At 44.2% G+C, this 27,614-nt stretch overlaps 1 protein-coding gene across 1 annotated transcript; it reads left to right on the top strand.

Moving 5' to 3' along the window:
- Positions 1-1,053: 1,053 nt before the first annotated feature.
- Positions 1,054-25,009, top strand: LOC115777817 (condensin-2 complex subunit D3-like). The gene is given in 28 exon segments (XM_030725817.1): positions 1,054-1,179; positions 2,441-2,536; positions 2,538-2,694; positions 2,861-2,874; positions 2,876-2,900; positions 6,711-6,811; positions 7,038-7,103; positions 7,246-7,380; positions 7,535-7,755; positions 7,839-8,030; positions 9,546-9,643; positions 9,722-9,831; positions 10,171-10,278; positions 10,853-10,967; positions 11,320-11,415; positions 11,495-11,733; positions 13,786-13,865; positions 14,376-14,513; positions 14,603-14,736; positions 14,862-15,070; positions 15,383-15,493; positions 15,788-15,955; positions 22,176-22,288; positions 22,596-22,657; positions 23,771-23,818; positions 24,123-24,185; positions 24,272-24,314; positions 24,824-25,009. Coding segments are annotated over 28 exon segments (3,129 nt in total). The 3' UTR covers positions 24,885-25,009.
- The last annotated feature ends 2,605 nt before the right edge of the window (positions 25,010-27,614 follow it).

Genomic DNA, 27,614 nt, shown 5'->3' with positions numbered 1-27,614 from the left:
AAACCCAGGACCTTTTTGCAGTGAGGCAAACATGCTAACCACTGTACTGCTGACCCAACCTTAGTGGGAGCAACAAATGGTAAATGGACCAGTTCTTATAGAGCGCTTTTCTGCTCTAGCTGAGCACTCAGAGTGCTTCATACAACATGCTGGCATTTATTCATTCATATGAGCACTTCCTTCTACAGCTACATGGTTACTATCTAACATTCACACTCCAGTGAACGCATCAGGAGTAACTCTGGGTTCAGTATCTTGCCCCAGGATACTTGGGCATGCAGACTGGAGCAGCCAGGAAACCCTTGATGTACAGTGTGCATAAAATTGTTTTTTTCAGCTCCTGATATTTGCTTCATTTGTTATGGAATAACAAGGGAACAGGCCTTAGCTGGCTGTGAAACTGCTTGTCAGTCGATTGTCTGATTACTTTTGAAAATGTTCACTATGTATAAAAATCAGAGTAAATCATAAACGGTTAATACTTTAATTAAACCCCTCAAATTAAAGATGACAGTCTGCACTTCGGCCACATCTTTATTGTTAAAGAATCACAATTGCAGCATGTCATTATGTTGCCTGCATATGTAGCATAATGTTAAAATGGAGCAATTAATTTTTATTTAACCTTTATTTAAACAGGTCGTCCCATTGAAACTCATTTAGCAGTGAGACTTGACCTGTTTCAAACAAGCATAATAACATTACAACAATAAAATAGAAACAATGAAATAGTGAATAAAATGTAAATTCATACAACAAGAACAGTGATGATTTCACAGAATTTTCCTTTAGTTGTGTTGGTGGCGTTCAAAGAGGCTCCTGAACTTCTGACTGTAAACTGTATTTACAGTCATCTTGTGGATGAGCTGAAGGAGCTGGCACTGCCTTTCCTGCAGATCCTCCTGCAGCATATCTGCTTCCAGGTGAACTCTCCAGCAAACATAAAATTTCAGTTTGTGTGAAGTTCAGAAAAGTTTACCATTGTGACAGCTGTGTTGAGTGAAAGGTTGTAACATTGTATCATTAATGCTGTTTGTGTTGTGGTGATGTATAATGGTGGAGAAGAGCGAGTTTCGAAGCCATGGAGCTCAGGCTGTGGGCATGCTGACGTCTCAGATGGCGAGCACAGACTACGCTTACTTCATTAAGTGGCTGTCTAACTTCTCCAGACACTCAAAGGTAACTCGTTACTTTAACGATTTGAGAAATAGTTCCAGTTCCACGTGCTGACAGCTGGCGTGCATGTGTCTGATTTAGAGCCAGATACATGATTGCACATTTCTGTATGATCAACCATTAGTAGCTAACGGTACTCTTAAATCAAGCAGCTGTTCAAGTGTCACAAATGTCTAGTTTCACAATAAAATTTCAACAATTAACAGGTGACTAACAGGTGCGATCTCTTTCTCTTCCCTCGCCTTGTGTCACTGGAGTTTAGGACAAACCCCTGCACACACACAATTGCAGCGGTGGGTAAAAACAGCAGCTTCTGTTTCTGCTCCGTCGTTTGACCTTTGACCATTTTTCTGGGGAGAATAACAAACAGAACAAAACACAAACTATGGGAGAGAGTAGACAAAATCTAATAAGATCCAACGGTGGCATATAAAGACAAGGAATGCTCCCTGCATCATGGGAGTCTCCCAGCAACCTGAGCCCGTAGCAGCATAACTGAAGGAGAGTTCAGGGTCACCCGACTGAGCTGTAACTACGTTTTTAATAAAATAGAAAGTTTGAAGCCTAAGTGAAGTGTAGAGGGTTTCGCCTGAGTCGAAACTAGGAGCTGGTGGCACAGCAGAGGGCCCTGATAACTGGAGGCTCCGCCTCTCATTCTACTTTTGGATGTGTGAGTAAGCCTGCAATCTGAGAGCACAGTGCTCTATTGGGAGAATATGATATTATGAGGTCTTTAAGATATGATGATCACTCAAGACTTTACATTAAACTCTAGTTTTTACAGGGAACCAATGAAGAGAAGATAATATGGGAGAATTTGATCTTTCTTTCTGGTTCCTGTTTGTATTTTTCTATATAAGGAATTATAATAGTTGGCTTAGAAGGAAAAAAATGCACAGGCTAATATTCACCGTCACCTTGAGACCAGAGTTTCCTATTTATGAGTATTATTTTGATGAAAGAAAGCAGTCCTAAAGATTTTTCCATGTGGAAGTTTATTACTATTCAGGAATGAGTCTAAGGTTCCTCACTGTAGTGAGTCTCCACCACAGCTGTCAACTAATGCAAGCTAAAGTGCGCTTCATGCATTTAGTCCTTATCAGGAAAATTCTGATCAGGAAGAATCACCACCATATATCCTGGCTAACTTTGAGAACCTGAGGTTTAGGACTGCAGATTAAGATGTAGGAACTGGCTACAGTCTAAATGTCAGTGAGCCTTTGCTGCCTTCTGTCAGTAATAAGGGTTATGATGGCCTCTGCAGATGGTGCACCGGCTTTTCTCTGTGGATGTGGTGATGGTTTTGCTGGAGCAGCCAGAAAGAAGACCGGAGGAGTGTCAGGATCCGGATCTTGTCTGTTTTCCTGACACACAAGTTCCTCATCCAGAACCTGCTGTTTGCTCGGCGGATGGACGAATCTCCCACTGTCCAAGGCCATGCCCTGAACTGCCTGGCTCAGTGCCTTGAGCTGCCTTCTCTCAATGCTACCAAAGCTATCCACAACCTCTTCTCTGCCTGTGAGAAACACACACACACACACACACACACACACACACACACACACACACACACACACACACACCACACACACACACACACACACACACAGGACCTGGGTAGAATCTGAAGGGTAAACAGAAGTCTTTAACCTATTAAAGCTGTTTGCTTTCTACTCTGTTTTAGCTGGTACCCAGACCGGTGCTGGAAGGTGAAATCACAGAAGGTAAAGTCTGTTTTCTTTTCATACAGATTATTTTTTTGCCTGACTGCAGAGGCTGTTCAGGATTCCCACCATGTAAAATCAAACTTTCTTAAAGTAAATTAATTTCAATTTCTTACATTTTTACCTCTAATTTTTTTAAAGTCAGTTTAAGTGGCTACAATTAGAACTGACTCCAAGAAAAGTGTGAAGTGTGTTTCTTGATAAGCGTGCTTGTTAATTTCAAGAAAGGTTTTATTAAAGCCAGCTTCTGATTTTCATCAGGCTGTAAGCCAGCCTGCTTCTCACTGGGTTTAGATGCTGTAGACTTCACAGCACTTGCATGCTCTACACCTCCCTGCACTGGTAGTGATCTGCACCCTGTTACCTACCATCCATCCATAGAGACTGTCCTCTTGCCTTTGGTGTTAACAGTCCTCATTTGGTTTTGATGGACTCCTATAGCTGAGGCATACAGCAGGCGTGTGCAGACCGTGACAGACAAACTTGGGGAGTGGCTCTCAAAATAGTGAGGGCAGCCCTCCATCCTTTACTTTATTTCAGGTTGACCACAGTAAGGCCTGGTGTGAAGGTGAAAACCAATCAGGAATGAGTGCTGACAGGTGTGATTTACTGATTGATCATGTGATATGATATCCTATCAGTGAAGCACCTTCTATGGAAAGCTTTTTTGTTTGTTTACCCCTGGTTTCTCCCCATTTACAAAAATTACAACACAAATCACAGTGAGTTCATTCATATAGCATGAAGGGCCAATGTCAAATCAATACTGCCGATCATTTCAATCCAGTTACTAATTCAGCTATTAATTTCTGATTTTTAAAGTGTTTGCTGTTGCCTGGGAAGTTTGGATTCACAAGATTAAATTTGCTTGATTTTCTTCTCTCCAGCTGGTTCATTTCAGCGCTGCAGATCTTCATGTAGAATAGAGCACATGCCTGCCACTAAAGACACACCCGGTAAAAGGCAACTCGTCAGCCATCTAACCATGTCATCAAACTCTGACAAATATGACAAAATAAAGTACAAGCGGAGGTTTTCTGAACAGTCGTTGGAGCTTAAATAGACCATCGAACTTCTCCACACAGATTCAAAGCTTCTCACTTCTTCCATTTGTCCGAAGGAATTTGTTGAGGCTTGGCTGCATCGACTGGCCTCCTCGTCTCACACGAGCAGCCAAGTTTTCCACCTTCCAACTGGTCCAAACAATTATCCTCGCTCCTAGAAGCATTAGGCTCTTTGTACATGGGTGACCAGGGGACCGCTGGGGAGGGGTCACTGAAACTTGGTGAGAATGGGGTTGGCTTCACGTTTGCAGATCATGCCAGCGCTGCTGATGGAGCGTCCCCTTGTCCCAGTTTGATGGGGTTTTTTATAGTGTAAAAACACCTTTTTAACATCAAAATAAGTACTCTCTATAAGTACTCTCACTGCATACTTTGGAAAGAGAATTTCACAAATCTTACGTCTAAGTTTTTTATGTTAGTAGGAATCCTGGGCTGTTGTTGACAAACAGCTATGAACAGAATCTGGCTGTAAAAATGTAAAGAACCGCTTTGAAAACAAGTCAGATCTCAGCTGAGTGTGAGGGGGTGGGGGGGGGGGGGGGGTCACGCTGGATATCTGTACTGATGTGGACGGGGTAATGTGTAGGAATGAAAAGATGCCATATTGTTTAATGGAAATGAAAGTTATCAACCCACCAAGGGCTGAATTCAAAGACAGCCTGAAAATCAAAGTGAAAAAATGATGCACAGGCTTGTCATTTTTTTCAAAATCTCATTGCAGCAACTCTAAATGGTGCTTCGTAGTTTGGCCTCCAAGTTTGAACTGCTTGTATACTCTCACCACATTTGGCCGGGCATTGTTGAGCAGCAGGAGTAACCCAGGGACCCCTGCACCAGCATAAGGTGTGACAGTGGGTCTAAGGATTTAATCCCAATACCCAGTGGTAGTCAGGGTGCCGTTGCCTAACCTGTAGAGGTCTGTGTGTCCCTCCCCAGGCCATCCCTGGCCCACCACCAAACGATTAACGATGTTACAGGCAGCATAACGTTCTCCACAGCTTCTCCAGACCCTTTCACGTCTGTCACATGTGCTCAGGGTGAACCTGCAACCTCTGTAGGGTCCAGGTAGCCCCATTGCCCCTCCATGCACCTGTTAATGTCATTAACACACCAAAGCAGCTGAAACTGATTAACAGCCCCCTCTGCTACTTAGCTGACCCGATCAATGTCCCAGAGGTTTAATTGACTTAATGTGTTCCTTTAATTTAAAACATCAATTAAGTGACCTTCAGGCTCGGATCCTGTTACCCAACCTTTCAGTTATATTGGCACAGATGGCTTATCTGCACAGACCTGAAGAATTCAGACCTGGGATACAAGATTCTTGTGCGAAGTCCTCAAAAGATTTTAATTTGCTGTTCTGATAAGGATCAATCAGCCAATACATCAAGGCTGGAAGCATTGAGCAAATGGCTCTGTATTAGGGCTGCAACTAAAGATTATTTTGGTAGTCGAATAATCTGTCAATTATTTTATTCACTCTTCTCACAATTAAAATAATGACCCGTAAAAATACGAGTTTGAAACTGATCAAAAGTATTTTAACATTAATGTGACATCACAATGAATATCAAATAAACAATGCATATTAAAGTGAATGCAATTTTTATTTTTAAATAAAAATATGTGCAGATAAATAAAAATGGCCTCTGTCCCAAAGTTCAAATAAGGCTTCAAATTAAATCAAAAAGATTTTTCTGTGCAAAACAGCTGAAAAGTTTACAGATGATTCAGTTCATACAGAGTTATTTTTGGGGGCCCGACAGCTTAAATGTTAAAAGTTCTGATCGATGTTTTTATCCACTGATCAATGTGTCATTGCCAACACCAAAAACAGGTTAGTGATTGGTCTTGGCCTGTGCTGCAGTTGTTGCGGTGCATTGTGGGATTTGTAGTATAAGTGGTGGGAGTGCAATTTACCAGCAGGCTATTAATAATAGCCAAATGAAATCATCTCCTGGGCTGGATGTAATTAAATGTGGGCCACGGGCCTTGAGTCTGACAGATGTGGTCTACAGTTACCAAACTTCATGGGTAGACAGCTTGGGACTAAAGTAAAGTTGGGATTGCATATTGGGTCACTGGGGTCAAGATCAAGGTCACTGTTACTTAAAATAGAAAAACGGTGTCCACTCCATAACTGGGTGATAAGAAACAGGGTTAATACTGTGTGACGTCTGTATATGCTCAGTGCTGCTCTTCACACACTGCCTCTATATAAATACAGTTTGGACACACTTACCCGTTCATGGTAAATGGACCAGTTCTTATATAGCGCTTTTCTACTCAGTATGAGCACTCAAAGCGCTTATACAACCTGTTTTGCATTCACCCATGCACTCCCATTCATACAAGCACTTCCATTTTTACTAAGCTAAGTGCTTTTTAATTAGCTAACATTCACACGCATTCATACTCCGACAGAACGGTCGGAGAGCAACTTGGGGTTAAGTATCTTGCCCAAGGATACATTGGCACGTAGCCCGGAGTAGCCAGGATTCGAACCGCTGACCTTCCGATCAGTAGGTGACCTGCTCTACCTACTGAGCTACAGCCACCCATTCATATGAATAAGGACAGTGTGATATGTCATGTGTTCATCTCAGGTTGTATTTAGATCATTTAAAGATCTGGTTAGGACTGAATATTTTTTTTTGTCATCACATAAATCTTAGAGTTGACAGAGGGTGTACTTTTTTGACCATGACTTGACTTTGTGTTATTAATAAATGGGACTATGTTTCAGGAACTCTCAGTACCCAGCACACTCAGAAGACCTACCCCACTCTGCCATTCAGGACTGTGGAGCTCAGCAGCACTGACAGCTCTGGTTGTACAGTGAGAAACGTCTTCCTTCCATCCATTCATCAGACTGTCACAGAGCTAACACGCAGAGAGACAGACCACCATTTACAATGACAGCCACATCTTATTCAAATTATTTTTGTTATGTGTAGTATATGTGCAGATATGCAAGCATCATTTGCATGTTTGTTTTTGTATAGATATTTATGGACTGGATATCTGAGTTTGATTCGAATAGTTATTTTATATATTCAATGCAGCAAGAGAGAACGTGGCCCTCCTCCTGCGGCACGTGAAAGACTCAAAGACTAATGTGAGGAAGGCAGCACTGCAGGTACCCCAGAGCTTAAAGACTGGTGTGTGTGTGTGCGTGTGTGTGTGTGTGTGCGTGCGTGCGTGTCAACCTGTAGTAGCGTTCTGTGCATTGTGCTTCTTTGGAGCAAAGGGATATGGCTGACTTCTGTGCTCCTCCACAGGCCATGGTGGGTCTCCTGAAACATGATGTAATCCCCATGACTTGGGAGAACCTTGAGACTTTGTCAGAGCGCTGCAGAGACCCAGCTGTGTCTGTGAAGAAGAAGGCCCTGCAGTGTGTGGGAGAGCTGCTCAGTGTAAGTCTGAACCAGCAGCTCACAGGCAGAGCTGTCACTAAACATGAATGTTTTTTTAAAAATATCAGTACTAAAAGGTGATTGCTCAGTAGTCTGTGACAAGAAAAAGCTGTGGCACATATTACACAGTTGTTTTGTAATTTCTCTCTACCAGGCTAAACCAGAGTGCAGTGTGGTGCAAAAGGCGTGGCTGCAGGGTGTGGTGCCTGCTGTGGTGGACCCTGAGAACTCAGTGCAAGACAAGGCCCTGGAGGCTCTGGACCTGGTGTTGCTCAATCAGATCAAGCCATACTCTGTTAACTGCCACCTGGATGCCAGTCAGAGGCTGACCTGGAACCTGCTGAGCCTGCTGTGTCACGAGTGCCAGAACCTCAGGTTAACCCAGTCCGGCTTTCGTTTCATACAAAATAACATACAGATTCTATTAAATATTGAATATGTTTGTTCCGGGTCTCCAGTCGCTATTTTAGCAGAGCCTTCACCATCTGGTCCAAACAGAAGAAGTTCACACCAGTATTTATCACCAGCCTGATCTCTCACACTGAGGCTGATCATGCTGCTGGGGCCTGGCTGCTCCTCTCCAAGGTCGCTGCTTCGTCCCCCAAACTGCCTTGTGGCAAGATCCTGGACGCCTGGGACACCATGATCAGGTGGGCAAGACGCATGAAATTAATCTTTTTTGGTAGCACTTTATAATATGGCCCATAATTACCTAAAATACTTTCTGATTTTACTTTCTTAGTTTCTGAATACTACAATAAAGGAGCAACATCTTAAGTTTTTACAGTAAAGATCAAACAAATTATGCTGTCAGTAATTTTAGGGAGTCAGTATTATTTAGCAGAAAAACAGAATATTTCCATATTTTACACTGTAAACATGCCTTATTTTTAGGGGCAGGGATTGTATTCTGCAGGGTTCTAGCTAGAAAACATTCACAGCCCGGCGGTATCAAAGGACCGGATGACTGGGGGTTGGTGGGGGTCCCCCTGGGTGTTGGACAACCGTTTGCTAGTGCTCGAAATTTGATCATTTTCCTGCTTGCAAGAAAAATATACATTATCAGATATTACATGGCATAAGCCATGATCTTATATTATGGAGCCATGACAGCTCTGTTCATTAACCTTTAAAAAAATAACCAAACCAAAACACAGCACAAACATTTGAACCTAAACGATTAAACTGAAACCAAACAGAACTGGAAACAGTGACGGGATAAGATAAAACTGTTCACTCAGAATTTCACTGCATAAATTTAACTTGATCTACAATCATCAATATTCAGGTGTTAATTATCAAGGAGATGACTAATAATAAAACTAATAACGTTATCAAAAAAACAATATTTGAAATCGTAATCAAAGTTTTTTTCAGTCTTTTGTGTTTATATATAACAGTCTGTCAGGAATGTGCACATTCAGGATGTTTTTGGCAGTTACTCGTCATTTAAATAAAAAAATAACAGACTAGTCTACTCATAAATAAAATAAAATGAAATAAAAAATGAGCACAGTATAAAGGAATGGGTTAAACATCGTGGATTTAAGAGCTATGTGAATGTATCTAACTGTTTAAAATCATTTTTAAGCCCTGGTCCTGTTAATATTACACACAAAAATAGCTGAAACAAAGTAACGAACAGTTAGATCCAGTGACAGCATGAGCGTCTGCACAGCTCTCTGCCTTCTAAGAGAAGCTGAAGCAAAATAAGAGCAGGTGATTAACAGTTAGCATAGTTAGCACTCTGCACTGCTGCTCCATGCGGCTCTCAGTATGGCCAGTATCATCACACAAAATACTCACAAATCTACAGAAATGAGCAAAAATACAAGATCATCCAACTTTGTCAGCTTAGTTAAACTGAAGGTGTGCGATCCTCTCCCTGCCCACACATCATCACCGCTCTTTACTGATGATGGATTTCTAAAGTCGGTGAAATAGGGATGTTTTCCCACCGCTGCTTGAACACGGCCAGCTCCCAGCATACTTCCATTGTTACACCTCATAAATATGAAGGGGGAAAAATGGATAAAATATATTAAGATTAAATCTGGACAAAGGTGAGTGAGTGGGGGATCTTTATAAATATATATAGCTTTTTTTTTTTTTTGTTTTCCCTGACATTATTGAAATGATTTTAATTGTTCTGGTTTTATTCTTAGTTCAAAGGATGTAAATGTAACAACGTGCTGTCATATCCTGTGTGTGATGGGAGACATTGCCAGACATTTGAATGAAGAAACCAAGGACAGGGTAGTTGGTAAGTAGTTATGGAAGGGGATAGTGGGAATGTTGACAGGAATAATCTGGATCACAGTCTCTCCCCCTCTCTCTGTAGGTGATCTGATGTCCTGGTTGAAGACTTTCACTTTGCCTCTGGAGATGATCAGTTCTGCTGTTGAGACTCTTTATCAGCTTGGCTGCAGTGAAGACATGAAGCAGACTCAGGTTAGATTTACCTGCTGATGTACTTTATGACAGCAGTTACATGAATACTTTTTCAGCAGTTTCAACAATAGAAAAGATATTTTGAGCTTCATCTAAACAGAATATATATATATATATATATATATATATATATATATATATATATATATATATATATATATATATATATTTGTATTTAATATTGAATTGAACAAGGGTTGGATTTTCTGGGAAATGTAAGCTTGTAAATTCCACCAGGGGGCAGTCAGAGCCAAAAACTCATGGATTTAATGCGATCTGACTGAAATCCGGTCCTCAGAGTTTCTCTCATGTTCTGTGTGATTTGTTTTGTTTTGTCAGGCTTTTCTGAACCAGCACTGCGGTGAGCTGGTGTTGATGTGCGAGTCATATTTAGCCAGCATCATCCTGACTGAAAACAGAGCTCAGGACCTCGATGAGGAGCTGATGGTGAGAACAAACTTTTGGCAGACCTTTCCTTGCTTCCTTACTATGCAGGTGAAAGGTCAGCTTCCAGTTTTCAGGTGTTTCTGTTCAGGAGCACATATAATTCTCAGTGGTGCTCTGAAATGAGAGCTCGACAGTTTATCTCCGTTATTTCTAAAGTGAGATTTTTCTAGAGTTCAGCCATCACTGACTTTGGCCAGGAGGAGTGTTTGACTGACAATATAGAAAACATCTACAGACTCTTGCCTTTAATTTCACCCTCAGCTCTGAGAGTAACTCCAACCACTGCATAATTTCTCAGGCTGTTAAAAAGATCCTGATGAACTGCAGAGGGCAGGAGCTGCTCAGTGATGCTGAAGAAAAACTGAGACAAGAACTGCAAGGCCCTGTGATAGAGACAGATCCTGTTCTTTAAGGTTTACAGAGTGATGAGTGTTTTGATAAAGCTTCGTTTAGGAAGAGAAAAAAACGATGCATTAACAAAACTCAAATAAAAATGTACACTTGAAAATGAAAGTGTGATTAAAGCATGCGGGGCTGGGGGTCCTAATAGAAGTGAAAATGTTTTCTCTTTCAGGTGAAACACCTCCACACTTTGGGTGTGGCATCACTTCAGTGTCCTGCCAAAGTTAGCAAGAGGACGGTGCTGCTGGTGGAATCCGTCCTGACGACACATTCTGACAAACTGGCAGGTAGAGATGATCGACATTAGGAAACGTGCTGTGTTTTTCACACAGTCTGTTATGTGTGTTATTAAGAGACATGAAGGTTAGAGGAAACAGAGGTGGTGGTGTCGTCAGGTGTACTTCTCCCATTGCCACCTGTGTTTGTAAGGGCAAGTGCACAGTGAGCAAAAGCCCCATGAAATCTTTAATATGAGCCTGTTTAATTTTTCATATGTCCCAGTTTGTTGTCTACGCAAGTTTTAAACACAGGAGTTTAAACAGGAGCAGGGGCTGTGTTGGTTATGACATCAGTGTAGCGCAGAGCCAGCTTTACGCAGCAGGGCTCTGCTGACTTGTTGTTCCTGTTGGTTCTTAACAGAGTGCCAGAAGGAGCTGCCAGGGTCGCTGCCTCTGTCTCAGTTCAAAGCAAACTCTCTGCCTACAAGGGTGAGGGCCCATGGAGTCATCACCTTAGGTAAACTGTGTGTGTCCTCTCAGTTTGTCTCTGACTCTTCACTCCAACTCCTCACTTTAAGTGTTTGACTGTGTTTCAGGTAAATTGTCTCTGCTGCATGAAGAACTAGTCCAAAAGTACCTGCCTGTGTTTGCCAGGGAGTTGGAGCTCGGCACAGAGGTTTCTGTACGCAACAACATTATTGTGATCATGTGTGATCTGTGTGTTCGGTACACCAACATAGTGGATCACTATATCCCCAACATCTCTGCCTGTCTGCGAGACAGTGAACCTGTTATCAGGCAGCAGACTCTCATCATGCTGACCAATCTGCTGCAGGTGGGTTCCTCTCTGTTATTGTCATAATTTACACATTATGCAAAGAGAAGGACAAACAGGTAGGTCCAGAGGTTTTGGACAATGACACATGTTTTTTAATTTTGCCTCATGAATTTAAATTAAGCAATCAAGATGTGATTGTAGAGCAGACTTTCAACTTTAATTTAAGGGGTTTAGCAAAACTATCAGTGTAGAAACAAACAAAAGAAGACAGTTTTTACACACAGGCCTGTTTGGAAATGCTCAAAAGTAATCGGACAGTCGAATGACGAGCAGGTTCGAGGTGAGACTTGTTTCCTGATTATGTCATGGCAGATTAAGCAGATATGAGATCTGGAGTTTATTCCAAGTGTTAAACTTTCAGTAAGAGGTCCAAACAGCTCGTGATCAAAGCAGACCACATCATCTTTCACAGCTGGTAGAGCCGGTGTTACGGCACGAGCAGGTCAGTAGTGTTTACTGATGACTGATGGCAGCAGGATGAATTCTGACATGTGCAGTATTTTCTGCTCAGATTCAGATTCAAATGCTGGTCAGATGGTGCTTCAGTGTAAATGGATAATGTCCAAAACCATATTGCTGAGGCAACCCAAGAATGTTTCAAGGCAAAGAAATGAGGTATTCTTTGATGGTCGATCAGTCACCTGATCTCAGCCCAATAAAGCATTGTTTTCAGTTATTAAAATTTGTGTCCCACAAGCAAGCTGCAGTAAAGGCCTGACAGAGCATCTCAAAACAGGCAAAGCAATGACAATGAAATATTAAGTAACTTATATATTAACCTATCTTCACTGGTAATAACAATATTTACTTGTTAAACACTGAGTAATTAAAATTCATTCATAAAGTTAAACTGTTGCCACTGATGTTTGTTCTACAGCACATATAAGTAGGCATTTAGGGGGTGGCTGTAGCTCAGGAGGCAGAACACTGATCAGAAGGTCGGCAGTTCAATTCCTGGCTGCTCCAGGCTGCATGCCAATGTATCCTTGGGCAAGATACTCAACCCCAAGTTGCTCTCCGACGCAAGCATTGGAGTGTGAATGTTAGATAATAAAAGCACTTAGCTCAGTTAATCATGGAAGTGCTTGTATGAATGGGTTTGAATGGGGTAAACGTGTTGCATAAGCGCCTTGAGTGCTCAAAACAGAGCAGAAAAGCGCTATATAAGAAATAGTCCATTTACCAGGTGGTTTGGTGATGACATAAATCTCAAGCAATTAAAACTTGAAACCACAGATTAGGTTCTGTTTACTTTTAGTCACTGTTGGATGTGGTTTAGGTCCCCACAAAACTCTGGGTTTCAGTTTAAATGTGCCACATTTACCCTGCAAGTTTAGGTCCTGGGTTTGATTCCACCTTGGCCCGGGCCTCTCTGTGTGGAGTTTGCATGTTCTCCCCGTGTCTGCGTGGGTTTCCTCCCACAGTCCAAAGCCCTGCACTTACTGGGGTTAGGTTAATTGGTCACTCTAAATTGCCCATACGTGTGAATGTGAGTGAGGATGTTGTCTGTCTCTCTGTGTTAGCCCTGCGACAGGCTGGTGACCTGTACAGGTGTACCCTGCCTCTCGCCCTGTGGCAGCTGGGATAGGCTCCACCCACCCCCACCCCACGAGCCTAGAAGCAGGAGAGGATGGATGGATATTATCAAGTGTTACCTTTTCAGCTGCTGGAGAACTGAAAAGAGAAGAAGTCTGTGTTGGTTGTTCATAAGTCTACAAATATGTTTATTATAAGCACTTATCCAGAGAATTTTGTATAAAAGTTTAACTCATATGGAGATTAATGACTTAACAAATCATTGGGAGGGCACAATAACAACCACAACACAACATAAAGAAATACCTGTCTGTTTTATTATTTATGTATTTATCCATATGTTTGTTGTTATTTCTGCTGTGTTTGTGTGCCTACGTTACCTGTAAAAGCTGCTCCTGGAACTTTAATTTCCCTGATGGAATCTTCCTAAAGGGATTAATAAAGTTTTCTCTAATCTCATCCCTAAAGCAGCACTCCTTTAGCTCACTCTCTTTCTCATGGCTACTTTTTCAGGAGGAATTCGTGAAGTGGAAGGGCTCCCTCTTCTTCCGCTTCATGGTGGCTCTGGTTGACCCGGTCCCTGCCATCGCCAGGTACATCATACTGTGCATACAGACACATATAGAAATTGGTATGTTCAACCACAAAGTGGTATTGTACAGATACATTTTTTGAACGCCTAATTGAGAATTAAGACATATAGACTCAGGAAGCACTTTAGTAGGAACTGCAGTTGATTCGTGCCAAAGGAGCAGGTTTTGCCGACGCTCCAGGCTGCTGGTGTGTGATGGTGTTAGGAATGGTTTGTTTCTTCGATTTAATAGCGAATCTTTAAAGGTTTGAATCCCACAGCTCATTATTGTTGCTGTCCATCATCACTTTATTTGCCATCTTCTAAAGGTGCTTTCACAAAAATGTTTTCAGTGCCCCCCCTCAGCACCTGTACAATCAGAGTAACCCTTTTTACCTTTAACTGTAGTGCAGAGCCACTCGTGTTTCAGCCAGTGGGCAGCAAAGGGAAGCCTAACACTGTAGTGAATGCTCAATAACAAATATTAAGTAGTCACATTATCAGCTGACATGCTTCTTGCTTGCTTTGCCAGTCTCACTGAATACTGCCTGCTCCACCTGCTGCTGAAGAAGAACCCAGAAATGTTCAGCCAGCACTTCATTGAGTGCATTTTCCATTTCAACTCCTACAGCAAACACAAGTCCTACAACAAGTTCCCTCAGAGTGAGAGGTATGAAGCTGCCTCATTTCTGATCCAGATCATGTATTTTTAACTTAGTTTTCTCTGGTTTATTCCTTTTTGTTTTAACATTCATGCAGAGAAAAAGTTCAGTTCTCCCTGAAAGGGGAGCAGCACCGCGAGAAACGCTTTCGAATCTACCGCTTCCTGTTGGAACACTTTACAGATGCGCAGCGCTTCAACATCACCAACAAGATCAACCAGACCATTTTAGGTAAACTCCCCCGTGGACCTGTAAGAACAGCAAACATCTTGGTGTTTTCTTCTTAGATCACGGCCTTTTGCTCAGCATTAACCCAAAGACAATCGTTTGCCTTTTTGTATCACTTCCTGTATCAGCATGCTTTGCTGATGAAGAGCTGCCCCTGGATGCAGATGGTTCTGGCATTTTGTCAGAGACTTTCAGCATCTTGAGCCTTAAGGAGATGAAGCTGCACGCCATATCTAGCTCAGCAGGAGTTGCTGCAGGGGAGGAAGCGGAGGAGGAGAACATGGCTGCCATGGCCAAAGCTGTCTTGCAGGCTGCGCAGAAGAAAGTGGTGTCACAGGTGACCAATTCTCTGCTGTTTAAAATTCAACTAAACTCAAAGTTATTTGATTCCTTTTCTCTCTTCACTTCATCTGGTCGAGGCTCCTCCCTGAGCCTGGTTCTGCCACATAGTGTTCCCTGTCACCAGTTGTTTGGTTATAGTGGATCTTCTCATGGTTCTCAGCTGCATAGTGTCAGATGACACTAAGCTATTCTTTACAAAAATTGAGGTGAAAGATGAGCACAAAATGACAGCTGGTGAGCACCACCCTTTGGTGGCGTCATATCGATTCACTGAAGATGAGCTACACTCAGCAGCTTTAATCCACAGGTTCAGAAGAAGACCTTCATCGAGAACACAGTTCCTCTCATCATCAGCCTGAAGAACCTGCTGGAGCAGAAGCACTCTCCTGTTCTTGGAAACCTCATGTCCTACCTCCAGGTGAGACCAGCATGGACATGTGGGTGTTCTGTGTGCATTCATTTGATCCCATTGAGCAGTGATCTGCATGAAATAGGAAAAAGATCCACAAACCTACTGTACTGCATTAGCTGCAAAGCATCAACACAACAGCTTGTGCTTAGATTTCTACTTTTCCACAGCTTTAAACAAATAACATTTTTAAAGGATTAGATGTGGTCAGTAGAGGAAAGCAGACTCACTGTAACTGAGAGAGAGAATATTTTAGCAAAGGCACACACAACTTTACCCAGCCGTTGTGTGTCTGGACACCAGGTGACCATGCAGGACTACCGTAACGAGGTGAAGGAGTTTTTCTCTGGAGACGAGCAGCTGGCTTCTGAAATTGAGTTTGTTCTGAAGACAGCAGAAAAGGAGCGAGAGATGCTGGAGCAGATGAACACCTGCAGCCTGGCAGGAGATGCCAAAACACCAAAGGCACAGGTACGAGCACACCTGAGGTACACTTCTCACTGTAGCTTAAAAACGGTAATAATCACAATCTCCATCAGTTACCCACTGCATGTATTCTACTTTTTTAAAATGGGTTTGACTTCAGTATTTAGTATGATTGCTGAAAGACCTGCAGTCATTTGATTTTTGTTTCCTCTGCCATGGACAGCATGTTTTTGTGTCTTTCTCTCGGCAAACTCAGTAGCTCCAAAGATTTTCAGTGAATTCTGGAAAAGCGTTCTGGGAGTATCAATCTCATATTAATGTACATTTGGCTCACATCCACTCTTCAAGCTCAGCCTAATGAGTTATTGGTAGGAAACTGACAAAAAGCCTTAGAAACTCTGATTCTGTGATGTGTGTTGTCAGCATATAGAAAGTACCGTATAAAGATTTAAAATGCCACCTCTGACCCCCCCCTTCAAAGTCGATAGATTGATCTGAAAGTCAAAACGATAATGTTGTAAGAGCTGTTTCTTACTGCCAGTGTTTGTATTAACATGTGGGCATAAAGGCATTCGCCCACCTGCCCTCACACACATGAACCTGAGTAACATCCATTCTTAATCCAGAGGCTTTAATATGATGTTGATCCACCCTTTGCAGCTATGACAGCTTCAGCTCTTCTGGGAAGGCTTTCCACAGGTTTAGGAGTGTTTATGGGAATTTCTGACCATTCTTCCAGAAGCACATCTGTGAGGTCAGACACTGATGTTGGAGAGAAGGCCTGGCTCACAGTCTCTGCTCTAATCCATCTCAAAGATGTTCTATCAGGCTGAGGTCAGGACTCTGTGCAGGCCAGTCAAGTTCTTCCACACCAAACTGGCTCATCCATGTCTTTATGGAGCTGCTTTGCTCTGTGATTTATTTTTTTTACGTGGCCCACCACTTCGTGGCTGAGCTGCTGCTGTTCACAATCACTTCCACTGTGTTATTATACCACAGTTACCTGTGGAATATTTAGTAGTTGTCATGGCCGGGGAGGAAACGGGTGAGGAAGGGCAAAAACGAAGGACTCCAGAGGTAAACATAACTTAAAGGAGGTTTATTAAGGCTCGGAGGAGAATGAACACCAAAATCCTACAGAGGGGTGACGAAGGGAAAACACAAGGAACACTGGAACATGCGGGCACAAAACATCAACGACGCGACAGAGAACAAATGAAAACTGAGGGCTAAAATACACAAAGGGTAATCAGGGCAAGAGGAAACAGCAGGGAACAACAGGTGAGGCAAATGAAACTAATTACACAGGGAAAGCAAAGCTAGACACAAAGCACAGGGAAAACACACTGGCAAAATAATACAGGAAGTGATAAACCAAGGAACACGCAGACGAGTCACAACACTGGGAACAAGACAACACACTGGGAGGACAAGCACAGGAAATAAACTATAAACACAAAACGCTGGGCAAACGGCCCAGGACATGACAGTACCCCCCCCCTCAAAGGCCGGCTCCCGACGGCCAAACAAGAAACAAAAACAAACCAGGGCGGGAGGCGGGGGACCAGGAAGGAGGGCCCAGAACAAACAAAACCAGGCAGGGAGCAACAAAACCAGAAACGAAACCCAAAACACAACAACTCAGGAACCAAAACAAAACAGCACTCGGCAAGGGGGAAAGCAGTCCACAGTTCAGGGGCCGTATAGGCCAAGAGCCACAAGGCAGAGTCCCAACGAGGGAGGCCGCCCGCGCTCCCAGCGGCAGCGGCGGCGGCGGCGACGAAGAGGAGAAGACACTGGAGGCCGACCGCGCTCCCAGCGGCGGCGGCGACGAGGAGGAGTCACTGGAGGCCGGCCGCACTCCCAGCGGCGGCGGACACGGGCGACCTCGGGCTCTGGCGTGGGACCCTCGGGCTCTGGCGCAGGACCCTCGGGACGCTCGGGCTGAGCGGAGACCCCCCAACGGCTCGGACTGAGCGGAGACCCCCAACGGCTCGGACTGAGCGGAACCCCCTGGCTCCGGCGCGGGACCCTCTGGCTCGGGCCGCTCGGACTGAGTGGGATCCTTCGGATGCTCGAACACTGGATGCGCAGGCTGGGGCTGCTTTGCAGGGCATAGGTTAGGTGAGTCTGATGGCGACAGGGGAGCTGACTGGGACTCTGACTCAGAGACCAGGGACTCTACAGCAGTCGACGGGAGAGACTGGGGCTGAGACAGAGACGCTGCTGAGACTGACTGGGTACCTGACTGGAATCGGGGAAGCTGACGCTGGGGAAGCTAAGGGAACCAAAATTACAGAGGGAGCAGGAGCTGAGCGGACTGTAGAGGGCCATGGTGCCGGCTGAGTGGGCGTCATCCTGGGCAGCAGGGGCTGCTCAGGGAACAGTTTGGGTATGTCAGAAGATGGCTGCGTGGAAGCAGGCCGGGAGACGACTGGCTGCGTGGAAGCAGGCCGGCAGCTAGGGAGAGCTGGCTGCGTGGAAGCAGGCCGGGAGCTAGGGAGAGCTGGCTGCGTGGAAGCAGGCCGGGAGCTAGGGAGAGCTGGCTGCGTGGAAGCAGGCCGGGAGCTAGGGAGAGCTGGCTGCGTGGAAGCAGGCCGGGAGCTAGCTGACACTGGGGACCGAGGAAGAGCTACTGGAGCTGACTGAGAGGGCACTGAAACAGCTGACACTGGGGACCGAGGGAGAGCTACAGGGGCTGGAGCAGACTGAGTGCGAGCTGACTGAGGTGGCTGAGGCGTGACTATTGCAGGCGGCGTAGGTGACTGAGGCGCTGGCGCTCCCACCCGCGGAACAGGAACGGGTGCAGAGGCCCGCCCGTCCGGGGCTGCCCCCCCCCCCCGCGGAACAGGAGCGGGTGCAGGGAGCTCCGCAGAGGCCGGACAAGGGAAAGCTGCAGGAGCCACAGCTGACTGGGGAGACTGGGCTGACACTGGGCACTGAGAATGAGCTGACACTGGGGACTGCTGTAGGTGAAGGGTGGAGGTTAAGAAATCCTGCACTAACCCATGCAGAGAGCCAAATAGCCAAGGGTAATCGTCGACTAGCCCTTGCAGCTGGGCCGTGAGCTGTTGCTGTTCCTGCTCACATGGGTCAGCCAGAAGGTCCATAACCAGTGAATCCACCCTACGGATAATGGTCTGCTTTGCCACCTCAGGGAGGGGAAAGGCAGGGGGGGTGACAGGAATAATTGTCTGCAAGCATTGTAGCGTTGAAGCCAGTGTTACTCACGGAAACGGAGGATTGGGCGTGAAGTGGTGAAGCGGTCCGCGGCGTTATACCGCTCGGGTCTAGGGGTGCCTTCCGCCGTTTCTGCCAGGAACTCCCTCTCCTCCGCGGCTGCCGAGGAAGGGAGGGATCAGCGAAAGGGGAGGCAGGTGAGTGACGATGACGGGGACTGTTCAAAGACGCCGGGCCCCCCAGCGCTAGACGAGTGCCGTCGAAAAAAATTGGAGCCGGAGGGGTTTTGTAATGGTCGCGTCGTTCTGTCATGGCCGGGGAGGAAACGGGTGAGGAAGGGCAAAAACGAAGGACTCCAGAGGTAAACATAACTTAAAGGAGGTTTATTAAGGCTCGGAGGAGAATGAACACCAAAATCCTACAGAGGGGTGACGAAGGGAAAACACAAGGAACACTGGAACATGCGGGCACAAAACATCAACAACGCGACAGAGAACAAATGAAAACTGAGGGCTAAAATACACAAAGGGTAATCAGGGCAAAAGGAAACAGCAGGGAACAACAGGTGAGGCAAATGAAACTAATTACACAGGGAAAGCAAAGCTAGACACAAAGCACAGGGAAAACACACTGGCAAAATAATACAGGAAGTGATAAACCAAGGAACACGCAGACGAGTCACAACACTGGGAACAAGACAACACACTGGGAGGACAAGCACAGGAAATAAACTATAAACACAAAACGCTGGGCAAACGGCCCAGGACATGACAGTAGTGAGGAAATTCCACAACTTGAATTGTTGCACACGTGGTATCCCATCACAGTACAATGCTGGATTTCACTGAGCTCCTGAGAGTGACCCATGCCTCGGTGTTTGGTTGATACACCTGTGGAAGTGATTGGAACACCTGTTCAATGATCTGATTGGGTGAATGAAACAGAGAACAATTTAAATACATGTACAATGTTCCTGAGTAAGTATTATTTTTGGGAAAACAAAATAAATGTGGTCAAACTTTTTTCACTTCATATTTATTACTGAACATTTAAAGGAATTAAACTAAACAATGAAATGAATAAGCAGAAGAAGATGGATGGATGGATGGATTCACATGTGCGATACTCAAACATCAAGTGTATTAAAATGGGTTTTAACAGGGCAAATAACAAAAGCTGGCATGTTTTTACTGCACTACAAAATTCTTAAAATACTTTTAAAAAGAACAAAGAAAACAAAATTAATATATACAAAACTATTCCCTTAAAACTAAGTATTGCCCAGAAGGTGAGCTGCCTTGGTGGAGGTTTGTACTCTGAGGGCTTCTTGTTTCCTTCTATCTGCTGTTTGTCCTTGGTGGTTGCAGCACTGATCTCTCAAAGAAACAGTGTAGGAGTCAGGAGATGAAGAAAGCAGACAGGAGTAATTGAAGGCTAAGTGTTGAGCAAAGAGAGAGTTGGTAAAAGGCTTACAGTCAGCTGTGTGTGAGGCCGGACACTAAGGGAGGAAGGCCTTGTACTGATTGGCTGAGAAGAGAGATCAAACTGAAAATGACATGCAGCAGTTTGGGGGGGACGAGTAAAGGGACTGTTATAAGAAGGTGAAAGAAGTACTCTGAAGAGCTGTTAAATAAAAGCATGAGAGAGGAGGACAGTCAGGAAGTGCAAAGGATTAGTAAAGAGGAAGTGAGGGCAGATATGAAGAGGATGAAGACTGGAAAGCCAGTCGGTCCAAATGACATACCTGTGGACTTTGGAGAGGGCAGTGGACTTTGTGACCAGAGTGTTTGACACAGTCTTGGAGAATGAGAGGATACCTGAGGAATAGAGAAGTGCATTGGTGCCAAAGCTGTACTACAGAGGGCTCATCAGCCATGCTATGGCTGCAGAGACCATATTTGGTGATGGAGTGATTGACAGATGAGGTCAGGCAGATGTCTGTGATCTATACTGAGAGTAGGGACCGGATGTCAGAGAACCTGGAGAGGTGGAGGTATGCACTGGAGAGAAGTTGAAGTGAGACAGAATATGTGCGTGTGAATGGGGGGGAGGCAGGTAGAAAGGTGAGCATGACATGAGTAGAGAGAGTTTAAATACCTGGGGTCAACCATTCAAAGCAATGGAGAGTGCAGGCAGGGTGGAGTGGGTGGAGACAACTATCAGGGGTGATTTATGACAGGAGGATATCAGTGAGAGTGAAAGGGTGGGTTTACGAGACAGTAGTGAGACCTGCTCTGATATATGGTTGGGAGATTGAGGCAGTAACAATCAGAGCTGGAGGTGGCAGAGTTGAAGATGACCAGAATGGACAGGATTAGAAATGAGTGTCTCAGAGGGACAGTTCAGGTCGAGCGCTTTGGAGGCAAAATTAGAGGCAAGGTTGAAATGGTTTGGACATGTGCAGAGAAGAGAGTCGATACACTGGACAAAGAATGCTCAATATGGAGGAGCCGGGCAGGAGGAATAGAGGAAGACCACGGAGAAAGTTCATGGATATAGTGACGAAGGACATGCATTCCTATGCTAGGAATAGGATGAGATGGTGGCAGATGATCTCCTTAAGCCAGAAGAAGCTGCTAATAGGCACAGAAATGTAGCCATAAGAGACTCTTACAATGTAAACATCATTCTCATTAAGGTTTTATTATTTACAGTTAGTGTTGATTGATAAACCACCATCAATGGTTTCATCTGTGTTCCATATAGCCCAATATGATGAGGAACTGTGGGTCAGGTGTGGAGCTCTACTAATCTGGTTTGATCCCAGTCTCCATCTGTGCATGTGCTAATATATGCAAGCTTCTAGAAAGCCCAGCGATCGCACTGTAACGTCTCCAGTAATGGCACATTTTAGTTCAGTAAGCTGTCCTAAAACAAAATGATTAGATCTGAAAGTTCATCATTAACCAAGCTATTAACTATAAACTCATGACTTCCTGCATTTCCCTGGTTTATGTCACAGTAAACAGAATATCTTTGGACGGTTCTGCTACACAAAGCTTGCTTATTTATATATTTACTTATTTATATCAGTAACAGGTATCTCTGAGTTGCACACAGTCACATGCTCCTGGTGTCTCCTCAGGGTTCAGTCCAGGGCTCTCCTGTCAGATCCAGGCCCCTGCTGCCATTTAACTTTGCCACACCGCAACCACCTCGTCTGAACTTCCAGGCTGCTAGACTGTCACTCACTGATCGGTAGGTTTCCAGCAGCATGAGGGACGTCAGTGTGGAGTACTGACTGATGACTGCACATTATTTTGGGGGTCCATCACATCACCAGAAATCACCTGAAGCTTTTTTTGTTGTTGTTCAAACTTAGCCTTAGACGTTAGCACTGAGCATAGAGAGTCAAAGGAATGATTCATCCACATCTACTAGTTCATATTTACTGCAGGAACATCTGTAATTTTCTACTTTGCAGAATTCTGTTGTTTTCCATTAAATTCAGTACAGTGTGAAGATATGCCTAAACCTCTGTAAATAAGATGTCTTTCTTTGTCAGTGTGCACAGATCCAGGAGGGAGGAAGATGTCCAGTCTAAATCGATCACTCTAGAAGGAACAGGTACGAGTCACTGCAGTTTTCCCTGCACAATATTGACAAATAATAAAACTGAAAAATATTTCCTGCCTGGGATGTTGGATCTTGGCTTGAACGTATTAACCAGGTGCTTAAAGCTCTGCTTTCCTGCCATGTGACTGTATCAGTAATTTCCACCTGCCGTTTGTGCTTCCTGTCATGTGGAGTGCAGCTAGCAAGTGTTTGCATTTACAGTTGCACATCAGCAGCTGCTGGCATCTCCTCCTACTCAGCCTGGTTGTACTTGATGGTGTGTCTTTGCCTCAAGTGGTGAAACACATTTGTTGTTTCCATTTTCTTCCATATTTTGCAAAGTATTGTGTTTTATTGGAGGTTGTTGAAATGGCTCCTTTTTAGGAACTAAACTGTCATTGGTGGCTGCGCTCACACGCGCTCGTCTTGTTGTTGCATGCACTAGAGAAACGGTGCCGTGATGTGACATTTTTATATCACATAAAACCTCTACCAGTATTATCACAGACTATACGATATGGCACAGTGTGTGTGTGTGTGGGGGGGGGGGGGGTCGGATTCAAAAAAGGTAAAGATTTAATTTAACACGTCTCACATGTCCACAGAATGTCACAGTATTACTGTTTTATCCCTGGTGTGTTGTTATAAATGCAGTGGAGCTGCTGATCTTTCCTGAAAGGACTTTGACTTCTGTCACACTGAGATTGCATGAAGACTTGAGCGTGCTCTTCCACAACAACAGAGGGACAGCACGGTCCCAGTATAAGATAAATAAGGATGATCTGGAACTGTGCATCATGGAGTTTTGTTTTTTTTTATTTTGGTCTGCACTGGAGCACGATTGTGATGGCTGAGAACCCCTCTCTGTACCTTTGTGAATGGACACAGCTGCAATTATACTGAGCACATAACCTGGTCATGAAGTTCTGCTCCAATTTGTGAATGTTTAAATGTTACACTGGATTCAGTCTGCTCCTAAATATTTTACACTGCTGGAATTGCAGTTACTAGGACAGAAGAAAAATACCTTTTCACTCGTAAAATTGATCTGCCACTGAAGTGGAAGGGAAACGGACTGACAGCAATCTATCCAGTCTCACTGTGTGTTTCTGTGACTGTTCTCAGTGATGGTAAAAGGAGCTGTGAAGGACAGAGCCATCAGCACACCAAAAGGTAGGAGCCCACGGTGCCTGACGGCGCCTCATCACACACCTGATTTTCAGTCCACACTGCTGCCCATGTAACCCCTCCTGTGGAACAGAGTGTGCCATCATTAGCAGTTACCATATTCAGCTCAGTGACCAGTTTTTAGAGGGTGTGATGCAGGCTGGCTTCAGTCTCCTGACATTGTACCGTAGTTCCTGTAATACATGGTTATAATCTGTTATATTTCTGATGTCCGAGCAGAATGGATCACATTATGATGTAACCCCCAAAGCCCTTGACTGACCCATCTTTATTCCTCGTTGTGCTCTAGGTTTCAACATCAACTTAACTTTTGATGAAGGTGTCAGTGCAATCCTCAGTGACCAAGGCACAAGTACGTTTCTGCCCTTTACAGCTTCAGACAAACATCAGTGAGAGTCACAGGTTACTCATTTGCACTTGTTTCCTGTGCGCTGACAGGTGGAGAGAGCAGCGTTCTTCATGTGCGATCCAGTGAGCAGCAGTAAGTACAGTTGTGGTTCTGTTAGAAGCGTTGTTTGAGTGATCTAAAACAGTGTTTTATGTTCTCTGTGCCTGACACTGCTGTCCACATATTTACACACAGATGTGACAGACTGGGACACTTCATTACCATGAACACTTAGAGACACAAACAGTCCCAAATTACAACTATGAATGGAATGGTGATGATAGGAAGGCCAGAGGTTTATAATTATTACCTTGGAAAAGTCTGACATGTTTTACTTTTTGGTAATAATTAAATAAAACCCAACTGAAGTGTATCTTCAGTCGGAACCAGGAGTCCCAGAATCAGTGGAATAATCTGGAAGAACTGAGAATGGGACACATTGTTGTTCTGGCTGTTTTTTTGTGGCATTTGTTTACAATACAGAGCCAGCTCACTGAGACCAGCCTGCTCACTTTGTCACATTATTGTACCTGTGCTGTAATCTGTGATGTCACGTGTCGCAGTCTGCTGTGGAGCTTCAGTTTAAACCTGTTGTTTTTCAGAGCTCCTGGACCGAGGCTGTGGAACGTGCAGTCTCCTCTGCGTCTGAGGAAGAGGATTTAGTGGACATTCAGTTTCTGTTGTTTTTCCCTGTGTACATCTATCATTCTTACTACTCCTTAGAGCTTTATTTCTTTTCATTCTTTGGTTGCATTTTGTTGCCTTCTATGAAATGGACAAAATACACTGTGTGCAAATGGAATGGACTGGCATTTCTTTCTTTCCTGGTCTTACTGCCAACTCAAAGCATTGTAGACATTTAACGATACCTTCATCTGTGGCTTTATCTGCCTCACATACACGGCCCATCTGGACTCACCTAACATGCATGTGTTGGGCCTGTGGCAGGAAGCCCATGCAGAAATGGAGAGAAGGGTCCCAGCTGAGGTTTAAAGCAGAACTCTTGCTATGAGGCAATGTGCTAACCACCCTACCACTACCACCAGACTACAGCAGCTTCATACAAACCAAAGAGGTTGTGTTCTCACTGATGGACTCGTCTTAGAGAAAGCATGAACAGGACAGTCAGGGGTAAAAATGTCTGACTGAGATCATTTAGTTTATTAGAAATAACTGAAGGTTTTATCTGTTAATTGAGATGTTTGCAGAAGACAAACCTGTTCAGGTGGTTGTACCATAAAGCTAGTATTTACATGTCATAGCCATCATTTGTTGCACACTAAATTATGATTTGATCATATTAGTAGGTTCCATTAACAGAAGTACATTAGTAACCATAATGGTAGGCTACCCAAGTTTGTTCAGTACAATGTAGCATGCGTATGGTTATGAATGAATGTTTTCAGGTCCTCAGGATACACCAGGTCTTAAACATCAAGTGTGTAAAAGATGGATCTGATTCTATAATTTCCCCATTCTAGGGAAACTAAAACATTCAAACCTTTTTATATTTTGGAATTAAAACTGAAATGTCAAAAAGGGGATGAGCAGAAAATGGAAATCTTTTTATTTTTGATGAGCAGGAAGCTGAGATCCTTTAACATATGCAGCAAAAAGTTGGAGATTTTCTAGTCAATTACGGCAAGCGTAATATATTTTGCTGTGGTGTGCTGGGGGAACAGCATCAGAGCTGTGACACCAACAGATCGAATAACCTGCTTAGAAAGGCTGCCTGTCAATCACAGAGGCAGCTGAGGTAGCGAGGTCACTGAATCCCAACCACACCTCCAGCACACTGATTCAGCTCCACTGCCACAGGGAAAGATGTGCAATAATTATACTGCAGCAGACTCTTTATAAAACACTTTTGTGCTGTACAATTAAACCAAACACAAACACTGCCCACTGAGTGAAACATACAGGCGCACATAAGAGCTGTAGAAGTTCACAAAAAGGGAGTACATAAACCCACTGAACTCGCAACCAAAAAACATCTCAGACTGGGGCCGAAGAAGAGTGAGGCAGCCTGGCTAACATGCAGTGGCAAATCATTCCACATATCTGGAGCTGCAGCTGGAGCTCTGTCACCTCCGGTCTGCTGACCTGAGAACGAAACAGGACATATGGATGTGGAAGTTCAGACACAAAATGGGACACAACCATTTAAGTAGTTTTAGTTTTTACACAAATTTGTGATAACTGATTTCTCATATGGGACCAGAGAGGGAAGGTTGACCTACAGGAGGTACTGCTAGTGCCACTGGGTCTAAACGACTTCTGTCTTGTCATTAAAATTCTGAAAATTTGGGGCAATCTATCCCCTGAATTCAATAAGGCAGTCAAGGAGAAGATCATCACATCATCATAAAAATATTTCTGGAAAACAGCCCAAAGTGGCAGCAGGTACGAGAAAAGGAAAGTCAAAGAACGGAGCCTTGTGGTACCCCCCAGGAGAGGGCAGCAGAGGTGCAGGTAAAATCATCAATGTTGCCATAGAAATTTCTGTCAGAGGTAGGACCTAAACCATTGGAGTGCTGAGCCAGTGATGCCCATCCGCTGCTCCAACCTGGAGATAAAGGATCTCACGGTCCACAGTGTCAAAGGCAGCTGTTAAGTCCAACAGCGTGAGTAACCAGACTGAGTTGCTCATTAAAAACAGCAGAGCTGGTGCCGTGATGGGTTTTTAACCCAGACTGGAACACTTCCAGAACTGCATGTCCCTCCAGGAGGGACTTCAGTTGGGTGTAGGTCATTTTTTCCAGGAGTTTGACAGAAATGGTAGCTTGGACAGAACACAAGGGTCTAAGATTTTATTTCAGTGGAGTTTTCAGAGCAGCATGTTTGACTAAAGGTCAAGAGACGACAGACTGAGCAGCTCAGCCTATGACGTCACCAAAGAGGCCCTGATTGAAACTAGTGTCTGATATATTAGTGCAGAGCTGTCAGACGCTGGCATTTAGAGTGACCTCACACCTCGTGTAGCTACTACTGTTTGTTTATATAGACGTTTCTGTACACACTTTATTTTGATAATTTAAAGATCCCTTCCAGGTGCCTCAAACCCCACTCACCTGTTGAGGTCACCTGAAGTGACAAGGTCTCACAAATCTCACAGTGCTTTCACAGGAAACCCTTTGTGGTAATGACCCACAAAAGTCCAGAAAGTACTATGACCTGGATGACTGAGTAGCTACACAGACAATGGGTCAACAACTACCTCCAAAGGGGACAACCCCCACTAGGGTTTAAATAAAGTCCAGTCACCTTTGATGAAGTTCTTGAGAACAGCAGGAACGACACTTTGCCCGTCAACAGTGAGCAGCAGGTGGTAGCTATCAGGGATCAAAAAGCATCCAATTTCACCAAATTATGCTGAATATGCATACGGTCAAT

The sequence above is a fragment of the Archocentrus centrarchus genome, unplaced genomic scaffold (assembly GCF_007364275.1).
Source record: "Archocentrus centrarchus isolate MPI-CPG fArcCen1 unplaced genomic scaffold, fArcCen1 scaffold_79_ctg1, whole genome shotgun sequence".
Classification (NCBI taxonomy): Eukaryota; Metazoa; Chordata; class Actinopteri; order Cichliformes; family Cichlidae; genus Archocentrus; species Archocentrus centrarchus.
The sequence above is the reverse complement of the archived record's forward strand: the minus strand, read 5'-3'. Positions and strand labels throughout refer to the sequence as shown.